This window comes from Ailuropoda melanoleuca, chromosome 11 (genome assembly GCF_002007445.2).
Source record: "Ailuropoda melanoleuca isolate Jingjing chromosome 11, ASM200744v2, whole genome shotgun sequence".
Classification (NCBI taxonomy): Eukaryota; Metazoa; Chordata; class Mammalia; order Carnivora; family Ursidae; genus Ailuropoda; species Ailuropoda melanoleuca.
The window spans coordinates 51,758,067-51,779,746 of record NC_048228.1 but is presented as its reverse complement, the minus strand read 5'-3'; the positions used below and the strand labels follow the sequence as shown (position 1 = coordinate 51,779,746).

The 21,680-nt window shown below is 39.2% G+C and overlaps 1 protein-coding gene across 3 annotated transcripts in view; it reads right to left on the bottom strand.

The window, feature by feature from the left end:
- The window catches only part of RCHY1 (ring finger and CHY zinc finger domain containing 1), a 28,452-nt gene extending 6,775 nt beyond the window's left edge, over positions 1-21,677 (bottom strand). For 2 of the 3 annotated variants that reach the window (XM_002919154.4, XM_019799588.2), the window contains exons 1-4: positions 21,454-21,677; positions 16,569-16,688; positions 16,217-16,332; positions 6,969-7,047 (exon numbers count right to left, since the gene is read on the bottom strand). In XM_002919154.4, coding sequence (XP_002919200.1) covers positions 6,969-7,047; positions 16,217-16,332; positions 16,569-16,688; positions 21,454-21,543 — 405 coding nt within the window. In that variant the 5' untranslated portion in view covers positions 21,544-21,677. Of the gene's footprint in view, positions 1-6,968; positions 7,048-11,099; positions 11,305-16,216; positions 16,333-16,568; positions 16,689-21,453 lie in introns of those variants that run through there. The other variant, XM_034671680.1, reaches the window with a different exon arrangement.
- Positions 21,678-21,680: the final 3 nt, after the last annotated feature.

The window sequence follows — 21,680 nt, the reverse complement described above, 5'->3', positions numbered from 1 at the left end:
AACTGATATAAGTATTCTTTTTTTTTTTTTTTATTGTGTTAATCACCATACAGTACATCCCCAGATTCCGATGTAAAGTTTGATGCTTCATTAGTTGCGTATCACCCAGTGCACCATGCAATACGTGCCCTCCCTACTACCCATCACCAGTCTATCCCCTTCCCCCACCCCCTCCCCTCTGAAGTCCTCAGTTTGCCTCTCACAGTCCATAGTCTCTCATGTTTCATTCCCCCCTCTGATTACCCCCCTTTTCTTTATCCCTTTCTTCCCCTACCGATCCTCCTAGTTCTTATGTTCCATAGATGAGAGAAATCATATGATAATTGTCTTTCTCTGCTTGACTTATTTCACTTAGCATTATCTCCTCCAGTGCCGTCCATGTTGCAGCAAATGTTGAGAATTCGTTCTTTCTGATAGCTGAGTAATATTCCATTGTATATATGGACCACAGCTTCTTAATCCAGTCATCTGTTGAAGGGCATCTCGGCTCCTTCCATGATTTGGCTATTGTGGACAATGCAGCTATGAACATTGGGGTGCATATGGCCCTTCTCTTTACTACGTCTGTATCTTTGGGGTAAACACCCAGTAGTGCAATGGCTGGGTCATAGGGTAGTTCAATTTTTAACTTTTTAAGGGACCTCCACACTGTTTTCCAGAGTGGCTGTACCAACTTGCATTCCCACCAACAATGTAGGAGGGATCCCCTTTCTCCACATCCTCTCCAACAATTGTTGTTTCTTGCCTTGTCTATCTTTGCCATTCTAACTGGCGTAAGGTGGTATCTCAGTGTGGTTTTGATTTGAATTTCCCTGATGGCTAATGATTTTGAACATTTTTTCATGTGTCTGTTAGCCATTTGTATGTCTTCATTGGAAAAGTGTCTGTTCATATCTTCTGCCCATTTTATGATTTGTTTATTTGTTTCTCGTGTATTGAGTTTGAGAAGTTCTTTGTAGATCTTGGATACCAGTCCTTTATCTGTGGTGTCCTTTGCAAATATATTCTCCCATTCCGTGGGCTGTCTCTTAGTTTTTTTGACTGTTTCCTTGGCTGTGCAGAAGCTCTTTATCCTGATAAAGTCCCATAAGTTCATTTTATCTTTTATTTCTCTTGCCTTTGGAGATGTGTCGTGAAAAAGGTTGCTCTGGCCGATGTCATAGAAGTTGTTGCCTATGTTCTCCTCTAGAATTTTGATGGATTCCTGTCTCACATTGAGGTCTTTCATCCATTTGGAGTTTATTTTTGTGTATGGTGTGAGAGAGTGGTCAAGTTTCATTCTTTTGCATGTAGCTGTCCAATTTTCCCAGCACCATTTATTGAAGAGACTGTCTTTTTTCCACCGGATGTTTTTTCCTGCTTTATCAAAGATTAGTTGCCCAAAGAGCCGAGGGTCCATTTCTGGGTTCTCTATTCTGTTCCATTGGTCGATGTGTCTGTTTTTGTGCCAGTACCATGCTGTCTTTGTGATCACAGCTTTGTAGTACAGCTCGAAATCCGGCATTGTGATGCCCCCAGCTTTGTTTTTCCTTTTCAACAGTTCCTTGGAGATTCGGGGCCTTTTCTGGTTCCATACAAATTTAAGGACTATTTGTTCCAGTTCTTTGAAAAATGTCCTCGGTATTTTGATCGGGATAGCATTGAAAGTGTAGATTGCTCTGGGTAGTATGGACATTTTAACTATGTTAATTCTTCCAATCCATGAGCATGGAATATTTTTCCATCTTTTTATGTCTTCCTCAATATCTTTCAAAAGTGATCTATAGTTTCTAGCATATAGGTCCTTTACGTCTCTGGTTAAGTTAATTCCAAGGTAACGTATGGTTTTTGGTGTTATTGTAAATGGGATGGATTCCCTAATTTCTCTTTCTTCAGTCTCGTTATTCGTGTATAGAAATGCAACTGATTTCTGGGCATTGATTTTGTATCCTGCCACCTTACTGAATTGTTCTATAACTTCTAATAGTTTGGGAGTGGATTCCTTTGGGTTTTCCATATAGAGTATCATGTCATCTGCAAAGAGAGACAGTTTGACTTCTTCTTTGCCGATTTGGATACCTTTGATCCCTTTTTGTCTTCTGATTGCTGTTGCAAGGACTTCTAGTACTATGTTGAATAATAGTGGCGAGAGTGGGCATCCTTGTCGTGTTCCTGATCTTAAGGGAAAGGCTTCCAGCTTTTCCCCATTGAGAATAATGCTTGCAGTAGGCTTTTCATAGATGGCTTTTATGAGATTGAGAAATGTACCCTCTATTCCTACACTCTGAAGGGTTTTAATCAGGAAAGGATGCTGTATTTTGTCAAATGCTTTTTCTGCATCAATTGAGAGGATCATATGGTTCTTGAGTCTTTTCTTGTTGATATGATGTATCACATTGATTGATTTGCGAGTGTTGAACCATGCTTGCATCCCAGGTATGAATCCCACTTGGTCATGATGGATAATCCTTTTAATGTACTGTTGGATTCTATTAGCAAGGATCTTGTTGAGGATTTTGGCATCCATATTCATTAGAGAAATCGGTCTGTAATTCTCCTTTTTGAGGGGGTCTTTGCCTGGTTTGGGGATCAAGGTAATATTAGCCTCATAGAATGAGTTTGGTAGCTTTCCTTCTGTTTCTATTTTTTGAAATAGCTTTAGGAGAATAGGTATTATTTCTTCTTTGAATGTTTGGTAGAATTCCCCAGGAAAACCGTCTGGGCCTGGAGTTTTATTATTTGGAAGGTTGTTTATCACTGACTCAATTTCTTCATAGTTAATTGGCCTATTTAAGAAATCTATTTCTTCCTGTTTCAGTCTTGGTAGTTTATAGGTTTCCAGGAAGGCCTCCATCTCTTCCAGATTGTTTAGTTTTTTGGCATATAGCTGTTGATAAAAGTTTCTAATAATCCTTGCAATTTCAATGGTGCTGGTCGTGACCTCTCCCTTTTCAGTCATAATTTTAATAATCTCAGTCCTTTCTCTTTGTTTTTGGACAAGTTTTGCCAGTGGTCTATCAATTTTATGGATTCTCTCAAAGAACCAGCTTCTAGTCCTGTTGATCTGCTCTACTGTGGTTCTGGTCTCTAATTCATTGATTTCTGCTCTAATCTTGGTCAACTCCTTCCTTGTCAGTGGGTTAGGCCTGTCCCTCTGTTGCTGTTCCAGTTTCTTGAGGTGAGAATATAGAAACTGCATTTTAGATTTTTCTATTCTTTTGAGTGAGGCTTGGATGGCTATGTATTTCCCCCTTAGGACTGCCTTTGCAGTATCCCATAGGTTTTGGACCGTTGTGTATTCATTCTCGTTGGTCTCCATAAATTGTTTAATTTGTTTTTTGATTTCCTGGTTTATCGAGTCATTCTTGAGCAGGATGGTTCTTAGCCTCCAAGTGTTTGAGTTTCTTCCAGGTTTTTCCTTGTGGTTGAGTTCCAATTTCAGAGCGTTGTGGTCTGAGAATATGCAGGGGATAATTTCAATCTTTTGGTATTGGCTGAGACCTGTTTTGTGTCCCAGAGCATGATCTATTCTTGAGAATGTTCCATGGGCATTTGAATAGAATGAGTATTCTTTGGTTCTGGGGTGTAGTGTTCTATATATATCTATGAGGTCCAACTCGTCGAGTATGGCATTCAAAGCCTTTGATTCTTTGCTTAGTTTTTGCCAGGGTGTTCTGTCTATTTCTGATAGTGGGGTGTTGAGGTCCCCTACTATTACTGTGTTCTTATCTATATGTCTCTTTATTTTGGTTAAGAGTTGGCTTGTGTATCTTGCTGCTCCCCTGTTGGGGGCATATATATTAATAATTGTCATATCCACTTGTTGAATACTTCCTTTAAGAATAATATAGTGCCCTTCTGTATCTCTCTCTATGGCCTCTAGTTTAAAATCCAGTCTATCTGATATGAGAATTGCTACTCCAGCTTTCTTTTGAGGTCCATTTGCGTGGAAGATGGTACTCCATCCCCTTACTCTAAGTCTGAATGCATCTTTGGGTTCAAAATGAGTCTCTTGTAGACAGCAAATGGATGGGTCATGTCTTTTTATCCAATCTGCAACCCTGTGGCGTTTTATGGGAGAGTTTAAGCCATTTAGATTGATAGAGATTATTGACAGATATGATTTTAATGATGCCATTTCTCTTTAAAGTCTTTGTATCGGTTGTGACTTGCTGCTCTGTATCACTCTTGGGGCCTTTTTACCTTTATAGAGCCCCCCTTAATATCTCCTGTAGGGCTGGTTTCGTGGTTACGAAATTGGTTAATGATTGGCGATTTTGGAACGTCTTTATTTCTCCATCAATTCTGAATGACAGCTTTGCTGGATAAAGGATCCTTGGCTGCATGTTTTTCTCTGAAAGAGCTTTAAAAATGCCCCCCCAAGCCTTTCTCTCATTCCAGGTCTCTGTAGACAGGTCTGACGTAATCCTGATACCTTTGCCTTGGTACGTGAGAAATTTCTTTGCCCTGGCCGCTTTCAATACTGTATCCTTGGATCTAATATTTGCGAATTGCACTATGACATGCCGTGGCGTAGGTTTGTCCTGGTTGAGCTTGGATGGGGTCCTCTCTGCCTCTTGGACACGAATGCTTGTTTCCCTTGCTAGATTAGGGAAGTTTTCAGCTACAATTTGTTCAAATATCTCTTCTAGACCTCTGTTTTTCTCCACCCCTTCAGGGATGCCGATGATTCTGACATTGGATCGTTTCATAGAGTCAGTAATCTCCCGTAATCTACATTCGTGGGCGTGGATTTTTTTAAGACCAGCTTCTATTTTCGTTTTTTCTTCTACTAACCCATCCTCCAATTCGCTAACGCGTTCCTCTGCCTCGGTGACCCTGGCCGTCAGAGCCTCTAGTTTTGACTGTATTTGGCCCACTGAGTTTTTAATTTCTGTCAGATTCGCTCTCATTTCTGCCCTTAGGGATTCTATATTCTCAGCAACGCTTTCTCTGATGCTTTTTTCAAGTTTACTCATCATCTTGACCATTGTTGCTCTGAATTCCATTTCTGATAATTGGGATACATCCATATGTATTAATTCTGTGGCCGAGGCCAATTCTGTGGCAGAGGCCACAGACTCATTATCTTTTCTTTGCTGGGGGGGACTTCTCCTTCTCGTCATTCTGATGAAGAGAGATTGCAGGGTTGTCCAGAGCCCAAGTGTTGACTGGGACCCAGGCCGTGCGCCCTTGTTTTATAGAGATCTTAGGGATGTGGGCTTCTTCCTTAAAGAGTTTATTTATTTATTTGAGAGAGAGAGAGACAGTCAGCAAGAAAGGGAACCCAAGCAGAGGAGTGGGAGAGGAAGAAGCAGGTTCCCGGTGGAGAAGCCCGATGAAGGACTCCTTACGGAGCGTTGTGATCACACCCTAATCCGAAGACAGGTGCTTGGTGACTGCGCCACTCAGGCGCTCCGGGTTGTGGGCTTCTTGATTTTTCAGCCTGCCTTCTGGGGGAGGGGCCTGCCTGCCGGTACTCAGAAAACCCTGTTTGGGTAGAGTCTCTGTGTCCCTTGCGAGGGGGGATGGGGATGGGCACCCTGTGAGCCGGTATTTCCGGGCTTTTGTTCTCTGGCGGCTTTCCCTGGCGGTTTGCTATGCCTCTTCTGAGAGAGCAGCAGCGGCTGAAATTCAGCCTCTGTCTCAGAACAGAGGGATCGCGGATCGTTCTCCACTGATGTTCTGGCCACTTTAACTCTGTTTCTGTTGGTGCTGCTCAACCCTGCAGCATCCCGGGCTGTGCGCCCCACACCCGGCGTCCCAGCCCTCACTTCCAGGGCCGGCACGTCTCTGTCCTTTGTGTTTCCAACCCCGCCAGCCGCCAGCCGCCCCGCGCGGGCTCCCGGAGCTCCCCGTCTCAGTCTGGTGTCTCACGGGTGCTGACCGCGAGTCCGCCTGCTCCCCCGTGCAGGTGGCCCTCCAGCCGCCAGCCGCCCCGCGGACGCTCCCGGAGCTCCCGGTCTCAGCCTCGATCCAGTGAGCACACCGGAGCTCCGGAGCTCCGTGAGATGCTTGGTGGTGCACGCTCCCGGCTCACGGACTCAGTCTGCCGTTTCCAGAGTGCGGGTCCGCGGTCCGCCCGCTCCCCGGTGCAGGTGGCCCGCCAGCCGCCCTGCGCGCGCGCTCCTGGAGCTCGCGTTCTAAGTCTGTTGTCTCGCGGGTGCCGTCCGCGAGTCCGCCTGCTCCCCCGTGCAGGTGGCCCGCCAACCGCCAGCCGTCCCGCGTGCGCTCCCGGAGCTCCCTTCTCAGCCTGCTGTCTCAAGCGTGCGGGTCCGCGGTCTGTCCGCTCCCCCTTGCAGGTGGCTACCGCTTCCCGGCGCCCTGACACGGCGGCTCCCTCCCCCTTCTGTTTAGCTTCCGATATCTGTGCGCGGTTTCACGGCTCCCCGCTTCGTACCTCGATACTCAGCGCTGGAGATGTTCATTTGTAGAGATCCAGATGTATCTTCCTGCGTCTCAGGCTGATTCCGTGGATATTCCTGCTGGTTCTGGTACCTATCCAGCTCAACTCAGGGGACCGGCTGAAAAAGGGGTCCCCTACTCCTCCGCCATCTTAACCTCCTCCTCTGATATAAGTATTCTTACACACTATGGGGCACCTAGATGGCTCAGTCAGTTAAGTGGCCAACTCTTGATTTCGGCTCAGGTCATGATCTCAGGGTCCTGGGATCAAGCCCTGTGCTCAGCACAGAGTCTACTCGAGACTCTCCCCTTTCCTCTGCCCCTTCCCGTGCTTGTGTGCTCTCTACATAAATAATTCTTTAAACAAAAAAAGGTATTCACTACACAGAAGAAAAAGAATTGTAGATCAGATACTCTGAGGCAGAGGTCTTAGAACACCTACTTATTAATGCTCAAAAATAGAAAGCAACATAGTTGTACTTGGTAGTATCTGAAAATTAGCATGCTTCCAAACATATAACGATTTAAGCCAGTTTTCAAACACAATATAATACTTTTTAAAATATGCAAACTTAATTATATACCTTGTGCTTTCCTTGGAGATTCATAGCTAGGCATAAGTTACATTTCAAACAGTGGAAAAAGTCTTCCTTTGGACCAATCCTAAAAATACACAAGAAAGCCAAAAAATTAGCTTCATTTTCACTACAATGATAATTTACTCATTTTTATGTAAGTTTAGTTTCATTGTAAAGTTAGTTCAAATCACAATGACGAACATGGGGTAAACCCCCACCTCCCCAGTGTTACTCCCCAAACATAAGCACTATAAACAGAATGGTATCTATCCACATTTTTTCTATAAAAGTGTATACGCAATACATACACGCACACACCCTTTGGGCTTTATTTTTACATAAACGGATTCTTTCTATATATCCTGTTCTGCGACTTTTTTTCACTGAAAACATATCCTGAAGATTATTCTGTCTATATGGAACCACTTCATTTCTCTTCATAATTACACAGTATTACATGGTATGGATAGATCATAATTCTTAAAAGTATTCCCGTATATAATTTACTATCTTTAGTCAATACAATGATATAAAATAAATATGCTTATAGAGGGACACCTGGGTGGCTCAGTCAGTTAAGCGTCTGCTTTCAGCTCAGGTCATGATCCCAGGGTCCTGGGATCGAGTCCCCCATCGGGCTCCTGCTTCTCCCTCTCCCACTGCTTGTGCTCTAACAAATAAAAATAAAATCTTCAAATAAATAAATAAATACGCTTATACAGACACCACTCAGCCCATCTGTTGATAATTTTTATAAGATTCCTAAAAGTGAAACTATGGGATCAGAGGGTATTGCATCATTGGTTTTGATACTAACAAACTGACCTCCAAAAAGACAATACTAAATTATGCTCCCATTAACAATGTGTGACAGCACCCATGTTCCCCACACCCCAGTGAACACTGGTTACCTAGATGATAGACAAATAAAAGATGTCATTTTAATTTGCATTTCTCAGGTAATGAGACAGGAAATATATTTTAATGTTTATGAACCATACGGATTTCTACTGTGGATTGTATGTTCATGTATGCTCCGTTCATTCTACGGTATCTGCCTTTTACCATTTTAAAACATCTGTTTATATATCCTGACTATTCATCTTTTTCATTTGTATATTTACAATCTCCTGGTATGTCATCTATCTTGATTTATATATTTTGTCATACAGCCATTTTAACTCCTACGTACTAAAAAGCCACTGATATGTTTTCCTTTACGGCTTATGCTTCTGCCTCTTGTTTAGGAAAGACTTTTGAAATCTACAGGTTATAAATATATGTATACCTCTAATACTTAGGAATTTTTATATTTTTCTTTTATCCATTTGAAATGTATTACGCATGATAAAGATGACTGCCAGTTGTCCCCAAATTTTTATTATCCCCTTCTTTCACAATAAGAAAACACTTAGCTAGGCACAGGGGTGTCCTGAATAAAGACCGTTTGCAACTTCTCTGGACGTTGTGAATAAAAGAGATAAATGAAAATTCTATGTTGTGCCCTTACAAAAAAGGAAAGCTCAACAAACCCTAAACACAAGCAATGTGAAAAAAAACTCTATCACTGAACATCACAAACTGCTCAAAACCAAAGATAAAGAGAAAATCTTAAAAGCATCCAGAAAAAAAAAAAGGCCTGTATAGAGGAACAAAGATAAAGATGACACCAGACCTCTCACTGCAAACAATGCATCAGGTATTATATAGAATACAGTAGAGGGACACCTTTAAGGTACTGGAAGAAAAAACTGTCAGCTTAGAATTCTATATCCAACAAAATATCTTTCGAAAGTGAAAGCAAAATAAAGATATTTCTTTTTTTTTTTTAAAGATTTTATTTATTTATTCGACAGAGATAGAGACAGCCAGTGAGAGAGGGAACACAAGCAGGGGGAGTGGGAGAGGAAGAAGCAGGCTCATAGCGGAGGAGCCTGATGTGATGTGGGGCTCAATCCCATAACGCCGAGATCACGCCCTGAGCCGAAGGCAGATGCCTAACCGCTGTGCCACCCAGGTGCCCCCAAAATAAAGATATTTCTAACATACAAAAACCAAAATGATTTACTACCAGAAGACTCTGTTTAAACAAAAACAGCCAATTTGGCATCAGTACTTGAAATCCCAGTTAGAGGTGATCTGGGAGGCTCCGCAGCAGTGTCTCTCAAACTTCACCCCAACACACAGTAAATACTTTTACATCCTGACCCAGTTCTCCCTCCCCACCCCCACTCATGTGTGTGCTCTCTCTCTCAAAATTTAAAAAAAAAAAAAAAGTGTAAAACCCAGAAGAACATGAAGCAACAATTATACCAACAAATACCAAACATCAATCATGATCCCACCACTCATAGGTAATTACTGCTAATATTTTGGTATGTACGATATCCTGACAGACATTTTGTATCAATCATTCTCCCAATCCCTAAATATTATTCAAGAAATTACTTTTAATATGGGTTTGCAAATTTAACAATCCTCCAACATACATGTTGGTTCTCATTTTTCATTATTATATTTTTGTTATATATTTATGGGTACAAGACATACTCCACACATTATTTTTGGTACATATCTCTATTTGCTTGGAATAATCTAAAAATGGAATTATACAGTCAAAGGGCTAAAACATTTTTTAAGATCAAAAATCAGAACCCAAAACCACATTTGCCATATCATACTCTCATGGTAAATATCCGGTGCTTACTTAATAACAATAAGAAATTATATTTCCCCATTTTAAAAAAAGAGAAAAAGCTCATTCTAGTACATTTCAGTAAGGATATATGCACCCATTGCCAAAAAATTCAGTGTTGGATGTCTGCCTCTGAAGAAAAACTGAAACCCTATCTTTAGGGCACGTCACTCTTTGAGATTGAGAGAATTACTGTGATAGTCAAAACATTATCTAAATATCATGGAGCTATTTTAAAATACAAAAGCAGGAATAATATATTACTAAACTCTATAAGAACCACTGATTTCCTTATAATGATTACTGCCTGAAGACAATTTTCAAGCCCAGAGACCAGAGTCAAGCTTAGAGGTATTGTAAGTACCAAGCACCAGTAGGAGAAATCTGATCACCTTTACCTTGCAGATTTGTTTAATGGACTAAAAGCAATAACTAGATTTCATAATATACTTAAGACAAAAAAGCTGTCTTTAACATCCAAAAGAGGACTCATTGTAAAAGAGTATCAAAGAAGGTTCAACTACAAAATAAAAAGACATATATTTAAGCAAAAACAGAATAATTCATACATTCAAATGACATGATTTTTTAAAATCATGGGTAAAGGGTTTCCAACAACACTGCTATTGGAAAAACATTTAACTTGTCTTTTGATATTTTTATTGTTTAAAAAATTGTCATTATCTTATGGCTATGTCATTTCTGACTAAACACAGTATTTGCCAATCTTACTTAATAGATTTTGCTCCCAATATCTTTTTCTTTTTTAGAGAGGGAGGGGGAGTGCGGGAGAGGCAGAGGGAGAGAGAGAATCTTAGGAAGGCTCCACACCCAGCATGGAGCCCAATGCAGGGCTTGATCTCACAGCCCTGAGATCATTACCTGAGCTGAAATCAAGAGGTGGATGCTTAACCAACTGAGCCACCCAGGCACCCCTACTCCCAATATCTTTAAGCAAATTTTAAAAAAATAAAAATGAATACCTCTGAAAATCCCCAAGAGGAATGTATTTTCAGTGTGCTATAGGCACTCTGAAAGAACTGTACAAACACATTCCAAAGATTTTTTTAACAATGACAATAGACATAATACCACCTAAAATACCTACCTGAAGTGATCATAATCATCTGTCTAAAACACATACCCTAGATAAATGGCCTCACAAGAAAATGAATGAACAATGTATTTTTTTTAAGATTTACTTATTTTTATTTTAGAGAGGGAGAGCAAGAGAGCAAGAGAGTGTGGGGGGAGGGGCAGAGGGAGAGGGAGAGAATCTCCAGCAGACTCCTGCTGAGCATGGAGCCTGACACAGGACTCGATCTCATGACCCAGAGATCATGACCTGAGCCAAAATCAAGAGTTGGATGTTCAACCAACTGAGCCACCCAGGTGCTCCTACACAATGTATTTCTAAGGGGGAAAAAAAATGGATTCCTCACCTACTCAGTCATTCAACAGGAGGGACTTCAATTCACAGTATTTTGTTACATGAAGCTAGACCATCCCATTTTGCTAAAAGGATGTAACAGCATTCTTCCACCTTTAATGACGTTTATACACCAAATTTACTTGGTACGGCTCCTAAATAGAGAAATGTTGAAAGAAAGTATGTGTATAAAGTATTTGGAAGAGGGGCACCTGGGTAGCTCAGTCCGTCAAGCACCAGCCTTCAGCTCAGGTCATGGTCCCAGGGTCCTTAGATCAAGCCCCTCAATGGGCTCCCTGCTCAGTGAGGAATCTGCTTCTCCCTCTCCCTTTGCCCCTCCCCCCACTTGTGCTCTCTCTCTCTGGCTCACTCTCCCTCTCAAATAAATAAAAATCTTAAAAAAAAAAGTATCTCAAAGAAAACAGATGATGTAAAAATTGAAAAAATTTACAGGATTGATCATCCTAAATAAGGTGTTTATAAATCTAAAAATAAAAAATATTTTGTTATAGTGAAACTAAAAAGATAGTCACCTTTAAATACAATTATGAGCTCTCAGGGTTTCAAAAACATTCAATTTGACAACGCATAGACAGAAGTAATGATAAGCCAGAATCTATTAGTGACATATTTGAGATCTGGAATGAATATTATATTTTGATGGTATGAGTGCAGGAACTGAAAAATTTACAGGACTATAAATTAAAGTAATTACAAGCTAGAACCTACTAGAATTGTATCTAAAACCTGGAATCAGTTATTAACAAGATAGACATGTGCCAGATTCATGAATGACAAATGACCATTAAATAGCTACATTCAAAGGACACTGTCAAATTTAGTACATACCCCTTCAGAACTAGAAAAATATGGAATCAAAATTTAGATCTGCAACGTTTAAATTCTTATTAAAATTTCCAATGAAGTTGTCTTTCACTGCCTTTATTCTTGTCATTTATAATAAATATATAAGTAATATACAATAAATAAAAATATTCTCTTATTTGTAAAAGGATTTAAAAATATACTTAGATGCTAAATGTTGATGACAAATTTTCCTCATATACAGACAGAAATCATAATACCAAAAACATTTTGCTAACGATACACAACCTACAAATTACTAAGCACCTACTGTATACATGGCACTTCCAGGTATACAAATTTAAACTTTGAAAATACCTTGATCTCATGAAGCTTAATATTTACCAGGTGTAGGAATTTAAAATTTGAGAACATCTTAATTTCATGAAGCTTAATACATATAGAGTAAGATGAGATGTCTATCTATTCTGCACACTCAACAACTTGATAGTCAATAAATTAACTATAAAATGTATTGATTCCTTTGTTATATAGTGGTAATTAAAAACTGTGTGCAGATCTGACATACAAAATAACTCAATACAAGACTGAAAATGAATTGGAGCTCATGAATCAAACAGGATGAACCCTAGAAACAAGGTTCTGTTAAAAAAAAAAAAGCCACAGAAAAAATTTATAGAGTATGATTTTAAAAAAAAGCAAACCTAAACATGTATTGTAAACTTCCACTCCACAAAGATAAAGTAGCCTGTATAGGACCAAAGCTCCCACTGACAACTACAAAGGCTAGATTCAAAGAAAACAAACAAGCTATTTAATAGCAGTAAAGAACAACTAAGGGCTTAAAGGATCAATATCCCAGAGAGAAGGGAAATTCCCTGAGGCAAAGCCAACATTCCCTTCCTCTTCCTCCTTGGGGAACTTGCAGTCCCTACGCTATTCTGTTAGAAGCTAAGGATCTAAGCACCAAGCAGTAGGTAAGAGGATAGGAAACCAGGTAAACCCTCTGGCAATTTCTCTGCTACGGAGACAAAACACCGGAGGCCAGGTCCCACCACAAGAGATGAACTGGTAAACACCTTGGCTTTAAGTCAAGCCCCCAAAGGATCCATGTCCTAGGAGCCTGAGTGTTAGGGAAAACAAAATAGAACAGGACTTATAAATGAAACTTGGCCTCGAATGATCTCAATCTTTAATTGTATCAATGGGATCTGTCTCTAATTAAGTGCTTGCCAAAAGAAAATTCTCTTTGGACAAAATTAGCATCCAGAGCTTATACAATTTTGTCCAACAACCAACTAAAACGAAGTATCAAGCATGCCAAAAGGCAGGACTAAAGAACCAAACACCAGAGGAGGAAAAACAGAAATCAGAACTGACCCACAGATAATCAAGATCGTGGATTTCTCAGATATTGCCTTTAAATTACCAGTGATTAATATGTTGAAGGAAAAAAAAAAGGTGAAGAATTTCACCTAAAAAATGGAAGGTACAGAGGGTGGGGGAGGACTAAATGTAAATTCCATAATTTTAAGGGGGAAAAAAAAAACCTAAAATGAAAAACTCACTAGATTAAATAGACTATTCAACACAGTACGGAAGAGACCTGGGAGATAAATCAGTAGGAAGTATGCAATTTAAGCATGAAGGGGGGAAAAAAGATAAATGCAGAAAAAAAAATTTAAGAGACATATGGGACACGGTGAAAAGTCTCAGGAGAGGCAAAAGCAGGGGGCAGAAACATTATCTGAAGAGATACCGGCCAAGAATATTTCAAAACTGAGAGAAGACATCAAGCTACGATTCAAGAAATTCTACAAATTGCAAGCCGGATAAATATCTCACAAACCTGGGCACATCATGGAAAAACTGCTAAAAACCAATGACTTGAAAACATCTAGAGAAGTATAAAAGACAGATTATCTTCAAAGAAGCAATAATAATCCGGTGACTCAAAACAGAAACCATGGCACCAGAGTATCTTTAAAATGCTGAAGGAAAGTAATTCTATATCCAAAACAGATAAAATCTTAAAAATGAAGGCAAAATAAAGACATTTTCAAAGAGACAAAAAAAGTGACAGAATTGTCACCAGCAGAGCCTCACTAACAGTAATAATGAAAAGAATTCTAGGGGCGCCTGGGTGGCACGGCGGTTGGGCGTCTGCCTTCGGCTCAGGGCGTGATCCCGGCGTTGTGGGATCGAGCCCCATATCAGGCTCCTCCGATATGAGCCTGCTTCTTCCTCTCCCACTCCCCCTGCTTGTGTTCCCTCTCTCGCTGGCTGTCTCTATCTCTGTCCCATAAATAAATAAAATCTTTAAAAAAAAAAAATAATAATGAAAAGAATTCTTGAACCTGAAGGAAAATAATCCTTAAGACAAAGGAGATGCAGAAAGGTAAGAAGGTAAGAAGAGTAACAGAAATGGTAAATATGTAGGTAAATCTAAGAATATATTGGCTGTTCAAAACAATGTCTATAGAGTTTATACACATTAAAAAACATGACAACAATTGCATGTAAATCCTTTTAGTTAAGGTTCTTGCATTGCCCAGAAACAATAAACGCATTTACTCTAGTAAACCAAGGGTGTATGTTATAATTTCTAAGATAACTACTAAGAGAATAATAGAATAGAGAATGCATCTCTAACAAGTTTACAGAAAATAATAACAAAATAGAAAAATTGCTGATTAATCCAAAAGAAGGCAAGCAAGGAGGAAAAAAAGACAAACAGACAAAAACTAAGGGAATAGAAAATACTAAAATTGTAGTCTGAATTGGAAAATTGTACATTGTATATTTATATATATTTATACAATTATAAGTAGACTAAATATGCTAATTAAAAATAGTTTTCATCGAACTCCATAAAAAATAAAATTCAACTACGTTCTGCTTACAAGATACATGTCTTAAATACAGATGTTTGGAACAAAAAAAAGGATGGATACACATGCAAAAACTCATCAAATGAAAGCTGATCTAGATATAGTAGCTCTTAAGGCAGGAAATATTGCTAACAATAAAAAGAGACATTATATAGTGATAAATGGGTCAATCATAAAGGAAAATAGAGAAATTCAATGAAAACACCTAACGATATTGCCTTAAATATATAATAACACAAAAGAGCATATACTATATGATCCCATTTACAAAAGTTCAGGAGAGTGGTCACCTTTGGAAGAGTGTATTGACTTGAAGGGGGCATAAGAGAGGCTACTATATTGCTATGAACATTCCACTTTTTGATCTGGGTGGTGATTAAAAAAATGTTTTCCTAAGTAAACTCATAAGGTGTTTGTCTATGATTTCTGCATCTTTTGGTATGTTTGTTATCCTTCCTGAAAAACAAACTACATAAAAGCTAGAAAGTGATTTAAAATATTCAAGACAGTGGTTATCTCCAATGGGAAAGAGAAAAGACCAGTGGAACACCTGGAGCTCCAACAGTATTGGTAACATTCTATTTCTTTTTCCTTTTTTTTTTTTTTTAAAGATTTTATTTATTTATTTGACAGAGAGAGAGAGACAGGCAGCAAGAGAGGGAACACAAGCAGGGGGAGTGGGAGAGGAAGAAGCAGGCTCCCAGTGGAGCATGGAGCCCAATGTGGGGCTCGATCCCAGGATCCTGGGATCATGCCCTGAGCCAAAGGCAGACACTTAAAGACTGAGCCACCCAGGTGCCCCGGTAACATTGTATTTCTTAAACTGAGTGACTTATTTATTGTATTAGTATGCCTTATAACACATTGTACATATGTGCTTTTGTATATATCTAATACAGAATTTTTAGAGAGAAAAAATTCTTATATATGGCATGTTGATGGTAACTTATCAGTAAGAGACTGGACTGTAGGTTATTTTTATTCTTTCTAAATTTTCATATTTTCCAATTTTTATAAAATCAGCTTATATCTTGAGAATTTTTTTAAAACTGATTTTTAAAAAAGAAAAGTCCACCCTAATTTTCTACTTCAGTTGCCTACAAAACACTTCATATAATAGTGTATTTTATATCCAAAAGTATTTAAAATTTTAAATAGCCACACAATAATTGATGGGCTAATTAAATTACTACTACAAAAGAGGCATGAAAAATTTTTTTAGAATAACGGAAATGTTTTTTATCTTCATCGTGTTGGTAGTAACACAGTTATGTATATTTGTCATACTTACTAGACACTTAAAATGAATGCATTTTATTAGATGCAAATTATATCCCAACAAAGTTGATTTTAAAAACTATTATTGCCCAGGTACATTAAAAGCAATTAGAAAAGAACATATTACATACAGTACCTACAAATTCCACAGTTTTCACAATGATACTGCTTCTTGTCTTTGTCAAAGAGATGGCATATACTGCAATAATATTCCCCAAACAATGTGCTACATTCTTCGCAAGTCTGTTGGGCCTAAAACAGACACGTGTAATTAAAAATTAAATTTACCAAACCATTTTGTATTATTATTTGAATATCCACAATTTATGTTACAATACATGCAGATTTTTATAAGGCTTTAAATATTTAAATCAAAGATATTGCTTAGAGTTAAGGAAGTCTTATTTGCAATACTGTTGATTAAATTTTGTAAACCACCTTAACAAACATTTTTTTAAAAAGAAAATAGAAATGTGATAAAATCTTACGTGTTGAATTTTTTCACAGTTGATGCACTGCACTTCCTTTACTTTAAAGCGATCTAGCTGATGATCTTCATTGTTATCATGACACAACCGACAAGTATAAAGTTTGTCACAGCAAGGTGCCTAACGCCCAGGGGGAAAAAGAGTTATAAAAAGAGAAAAACAAGTTTACAATGCAAAAAAAAATTTTCTTCCTCCTCCTCCTGGAACAAAGTCAAAAAATACAACCAATGGATCAGTTTGTAAACTGATCCTAAACATAACTTTTCACTGTTTCTTAGCATATTTTAACTATTCCCCCTCAACATCTATGTCTGTATCAAGTTGAACATAATCTGGTCCTTAAAGACAAAGAATTATGAAGAATGGACATTCACAGAAAGAACTACTAATCCCACAACACCCTAAACTCATCCTCAGCCTAAATGGCAGGCAGGCAACTTCTTCTGAGACATTTCCAGATAAATTCACTTAACTTCTTCAACCCTTAAACATTAACTATAATAAAGATTATATTTCAATTCACTTGTGTTTATTAACCATCAACTATACTCTTGATATTTTAGAGGATACAATAAATGTAAGAGATAGCCATTGTTTTCAAAAGTGGCAGACTACCAAAATTTTTTCTCTCCTTCTTCCTGGACACATGATTGCCCAGCTATATACTACAGTTCCCAGCCTTCTTTTTATTTCAGCTGTGGCCAAATGACTAAGTTCTTACCAAAAGAATATGAGCAGAAAAAATCAGTGCCACTCGTGGGCCTGAGTATTAAAAAACTGGGCATGCCTCCTCCTCCACGCTCCCTTTCCCCTTTCCATCAGATGAAACCTGGACATGGCAGCAACCCAGCTGATGACTGCATGCCCTAAAACATGGCAAAATAATACAGTGGGAAGAACTTGTCCCTGGAGTGATCATGTGGATCAGTCTCATCGCCAAACTGGATAATTCACCTTGAAATTGTTAGGTGGGAAAAAATAAATTTGTAATTCTTTAACCCACGTTACTGTTGGGTTTTTTGTTACCCTTAGTAACTTACTCTTGTCCTAACTGGTACATCAAGAAGTTTCCAAGCCAGTAAGTTAACCCAGTGCTTTCCATATACTGTGACCTTCCAGAGCCACTCATTACTAAAGATTTCTTATGATGATTTACCACAACACCGTTCATTCAGTAAAGATTTTAACACTCAACTGGTACCCTTTCTCTCCCAATACTACTCTTGTCCTAAATCTTAGTGATCTGCACACCCACCATGATAAGATACCCTGAACTTTTAACTCTCAATTCCTTGACTTTCTCACTTCCAATGGCCTTGTCCTCCAAGCCTCCTCAGTCACATATTCTCACAGTCATACCACAGAACAGTGGTTCTCAAATGTTTTGGTCTCAGCACCCCTTTACAGTCTTAAAAATTACTGAGGATCTCGAAGAGCTTTTGATTATGTGAATTATCTCTATTGACACCATACTATAAAATAAAACTGAAAGGTTTTTAAAACATTACTTCTTTTAAAAACAACAGTAACAAACCCATTACATGTTAACATAAATGACATATTTTAATGAAAAATAACTAGGTTCCCCCAAAATAGCTGGTTTCTCATTTCTGCTTCAACTTCTGTATTCAATCAGTTTAGGTGAAGTATATGAAGAAACTTTGGACCCACAAATATATAATTGAGAAAGGGAGGAGCATTTTAAAAGACTTTACAGAGAATCCTTCTCTGATACTACACCAAAACTCAACTACTCTTATAAATGATCAGTTGTAACATAGACACTGAAAATTGTATTGGTGAACTTTTCTCCCTCTGTTACATTAAAATCCATTTATCTATCCTGCACTTGGAATCAAGCTTTTACCCACACATTAGTCATTTGGAAAGTATCAGTTCACTGAGTTCTACAGCTCTTCCAAATGTTCACACATTTTCCATGCAATATAAAAAAATCGTATTTGTTAACATCACTACCTATCTCATCAGCAAAGTCTCTAGGTATTGGGACACTTTCAAGCTTACAGAGGCTTATACGAGTGTTTCAAAATTCTAATTTTTATGTGAACGCTTGAATTCTACCACTGTCAATTGTTTTCCTTGGAATGACAGTTTCTTTTCAACAGTTCACTTTTCAAGAAAGTGCCCACCAAATACTCAAGTCTGAATAACCAGATTTCAAGTAAAAACTGTTACACGAGAAACTAGTTCAGTTCACAATCCAATTGCGTAAGAACTTTCCTCACAACGACCGTCTAATTTTAGTTTGCAGAAGTGCTTGATGAAAACATCCCATTCCATCAAACATGTAAAAAGACATGTATTCAAGAGTTGAGATTTTATAAAATTAGTAATTTTATTGCTTTAATTTTATCAATGACATTCTTAAGTAAAACTTTTTTTTTTTTTAAACTACAGGCATAGTACAGGTCAGATGCCAGCAGTTTTAGTAACTGCTTTTGCACACACTGAAAAACACAACACCTGAGTATTAGAAAGTACTTTTGACTACGAGGATCCCCTGAAAGGGCCTCAGGAATCACCAAGGGGTCCATTCACCACACTTTGAGAACCACTGCTCTAAAGCAAGAACTGAATCCTGTTTATATCATATTTTCAAGCATGAAATTCTCTAACCACTACCTCTCTTTCCAACTCACTTCAATGCTTCCCTTACACATACTCTAGTTCCTTCCTTCTCTCTTCCTCTACATACTCTCCTATCCAAAACCCCAAGTCTGGTTAAACCCAATTCTCTCCTGTATAGGAATAGCCAGATAAAGCTAAAGAAAAACACACTGGTCTCACTTTTAAGTCATGATCACTAATAAAAAGTGGGTTTTTACTACCACGTTTCTCTAGTCAATTCCCTCATTCTTCTACAGTCCTAGGACCTAAAATCTAGATGATTGTTTCACACCTTCTCTCTTTAAACCTTTTCCTCCACCCTTACACTCCACTCATAATCTTGATTATTAAAAAAGAAATAATCAAAGAAAACATTCTCTCACAAACTCTATCAACCCACTTGCAAATGTACCTAATACTCAGTCTTCCCTTGTTAGATGTTTTTCTGTAAGGCCAACTCCTCGAATTGTGTACTGGATGCCATCTTTTCTGTGATTACTCAAGAGCAGTAAATAATCCTACAGTTTTTCCTTTCCCTCCTGCATTATAAAATGTTCTCACTTCATGGGATGCCTGGGTGGCTCAGTCGGTTAAGCATCAGCCTTGAGCTCAGGTCATGATCCCAGGGTCCTGGGAAGTCCTACATTGGGCTCCTTGCTCAGCGAGGAGCCTGCTTCTCCCTCTGCCTGCAGCTCCCCCTGCTTGTGTGTGCTCTCTCTCTCTCTCTGACAAATAAATAAATAAATTAAATATTTTTTAAACAAACATTCTCACTTCACCGGGCCATTTCCAAGAATATGCAAACATGCTGCAATACCTCCCATTTTAAAGGGGAAAAAAATCTCATGATACCACATCTCTCAGCAACCACATTTTCTCTCTCTCTCTCTTTCACAGCAAAACTCCAAGAATTGTCTATCAAGGCTATTTCCAGTTTCACTGCTCTCATTCTCTCTCAATTCCACTCCACTCCAGCTTTGTCCCAATCGCTCCACTGAAACTTCCCTTGTTAAGATCACCAGTGACCTCCCCACCAAATTTAAAGGTCAATTTTCAGTTCTTATCTTACTCAAACGGCAGCGTTAAACTCTTCACTTAAAACTCTTCACTTGGCTTCTGGTATTTGAGGAAGAAGGAGGGGGAAGGCAAAAAAGTATTTGATACTCAGGGTCAAGTATCTCAGCGCTATGAAACACAGACATATTTATGTGGTTTCTTGGGGGAAAGGGCCAACATGTCAACTTCAGTTCTAGTCATCAAGTTTCAAAGAGTTACAGAATATGTCAGTGGAAATGGAGTCGTAAGGATAGCATTCAATTTGCTTACACAACCCTCGGTGAACGACTAACTTTCCAAGAGCTTCACCCAGTGCAGTGGAGAATGTTCACCAAGCCTGGCCTACAAAGGCGGCTCTAAGTTGTCCTTACAGGCCTCATACTTTTTTTTTTAATGAAACAGGAACTTTTATCACCCCTATCTTACAAACGGAGCACTCGCTCAAAAGCACTGAGCTATCAAGGGTCAGAGCTAGATTTGGGGGTAGGGCTGTGGGACTCCAAACCTCAAGCTTTCTAAGTAAAATATTTAAACTGCTTCTTGCAGCAACAACAAAAAATCAGGAAACTGAATGGGTGTCAACTCAAAAAGTTTCAGATTTACTAGCAATTTTCCTCAAAGTAAAGAGCAAAAATAACAATACATGCATACTGGGCACTTTCCTACACATACTCTCCTATTCAGTGGCAATTACACTGCTGTCTTCCTATTTCACAAAAACATTTTCTAGGCAGGCTTAGGCATACTCATTGACTCAAAAATGAAGCTGGCAAGCTGTAAAACTTATTCACTACAGAAGCTGAAATTGTATTCCGATTCTCCACTTATTTATCCCTCTTCCATTATTTCATCACACACCTGATAAGTCACCCTGGCAAAAAGCCAGCCTGGCCCGGGGCTGCCTCAGTCAACTTATAGTAGCAAAAGACTAAATAAACCCATTGATAAGGTGACTGATGTGCGAGCTCAAGCTCTTCCCAATCTGAGAGCTTTGCTTACGAAGTGTGAAGCAGGAGAAAAGCTGGGGCCTGGGGTCGCCTTGCCAAAACGTTCTCCACAGCAGAAACCCAATTCGAGGTGGAGAAGGTAACCTGACAAACATTTTGGCCTCTAATTTAAGCCCAGCCTAACTGCCTTGCCCACTCCGCCCCCGCCCGGCCCGGCGGAAGCTTGTAAGGGAAGAGCCCATTTAAGTCGTCACCTTCAGGAGACATCCTCTGTCATAGTGCTCGCAGCCCCGCCGCCCTTGCTTTTGGCTGCGGGCGCCATCTTCCCGCGCCGAGGCCGCCATCTCCTCCACCTCCCCTCAAACTCCACGGACCCTTTCCCCAGAATGAAAACCACGCCCAGAGAAGTAGCGTCACTAGCGCACCCCCTCCCGGCCTCAGAAGCCAGACGAGTTGGTATGGCGGCTGAGCACGTGACCCG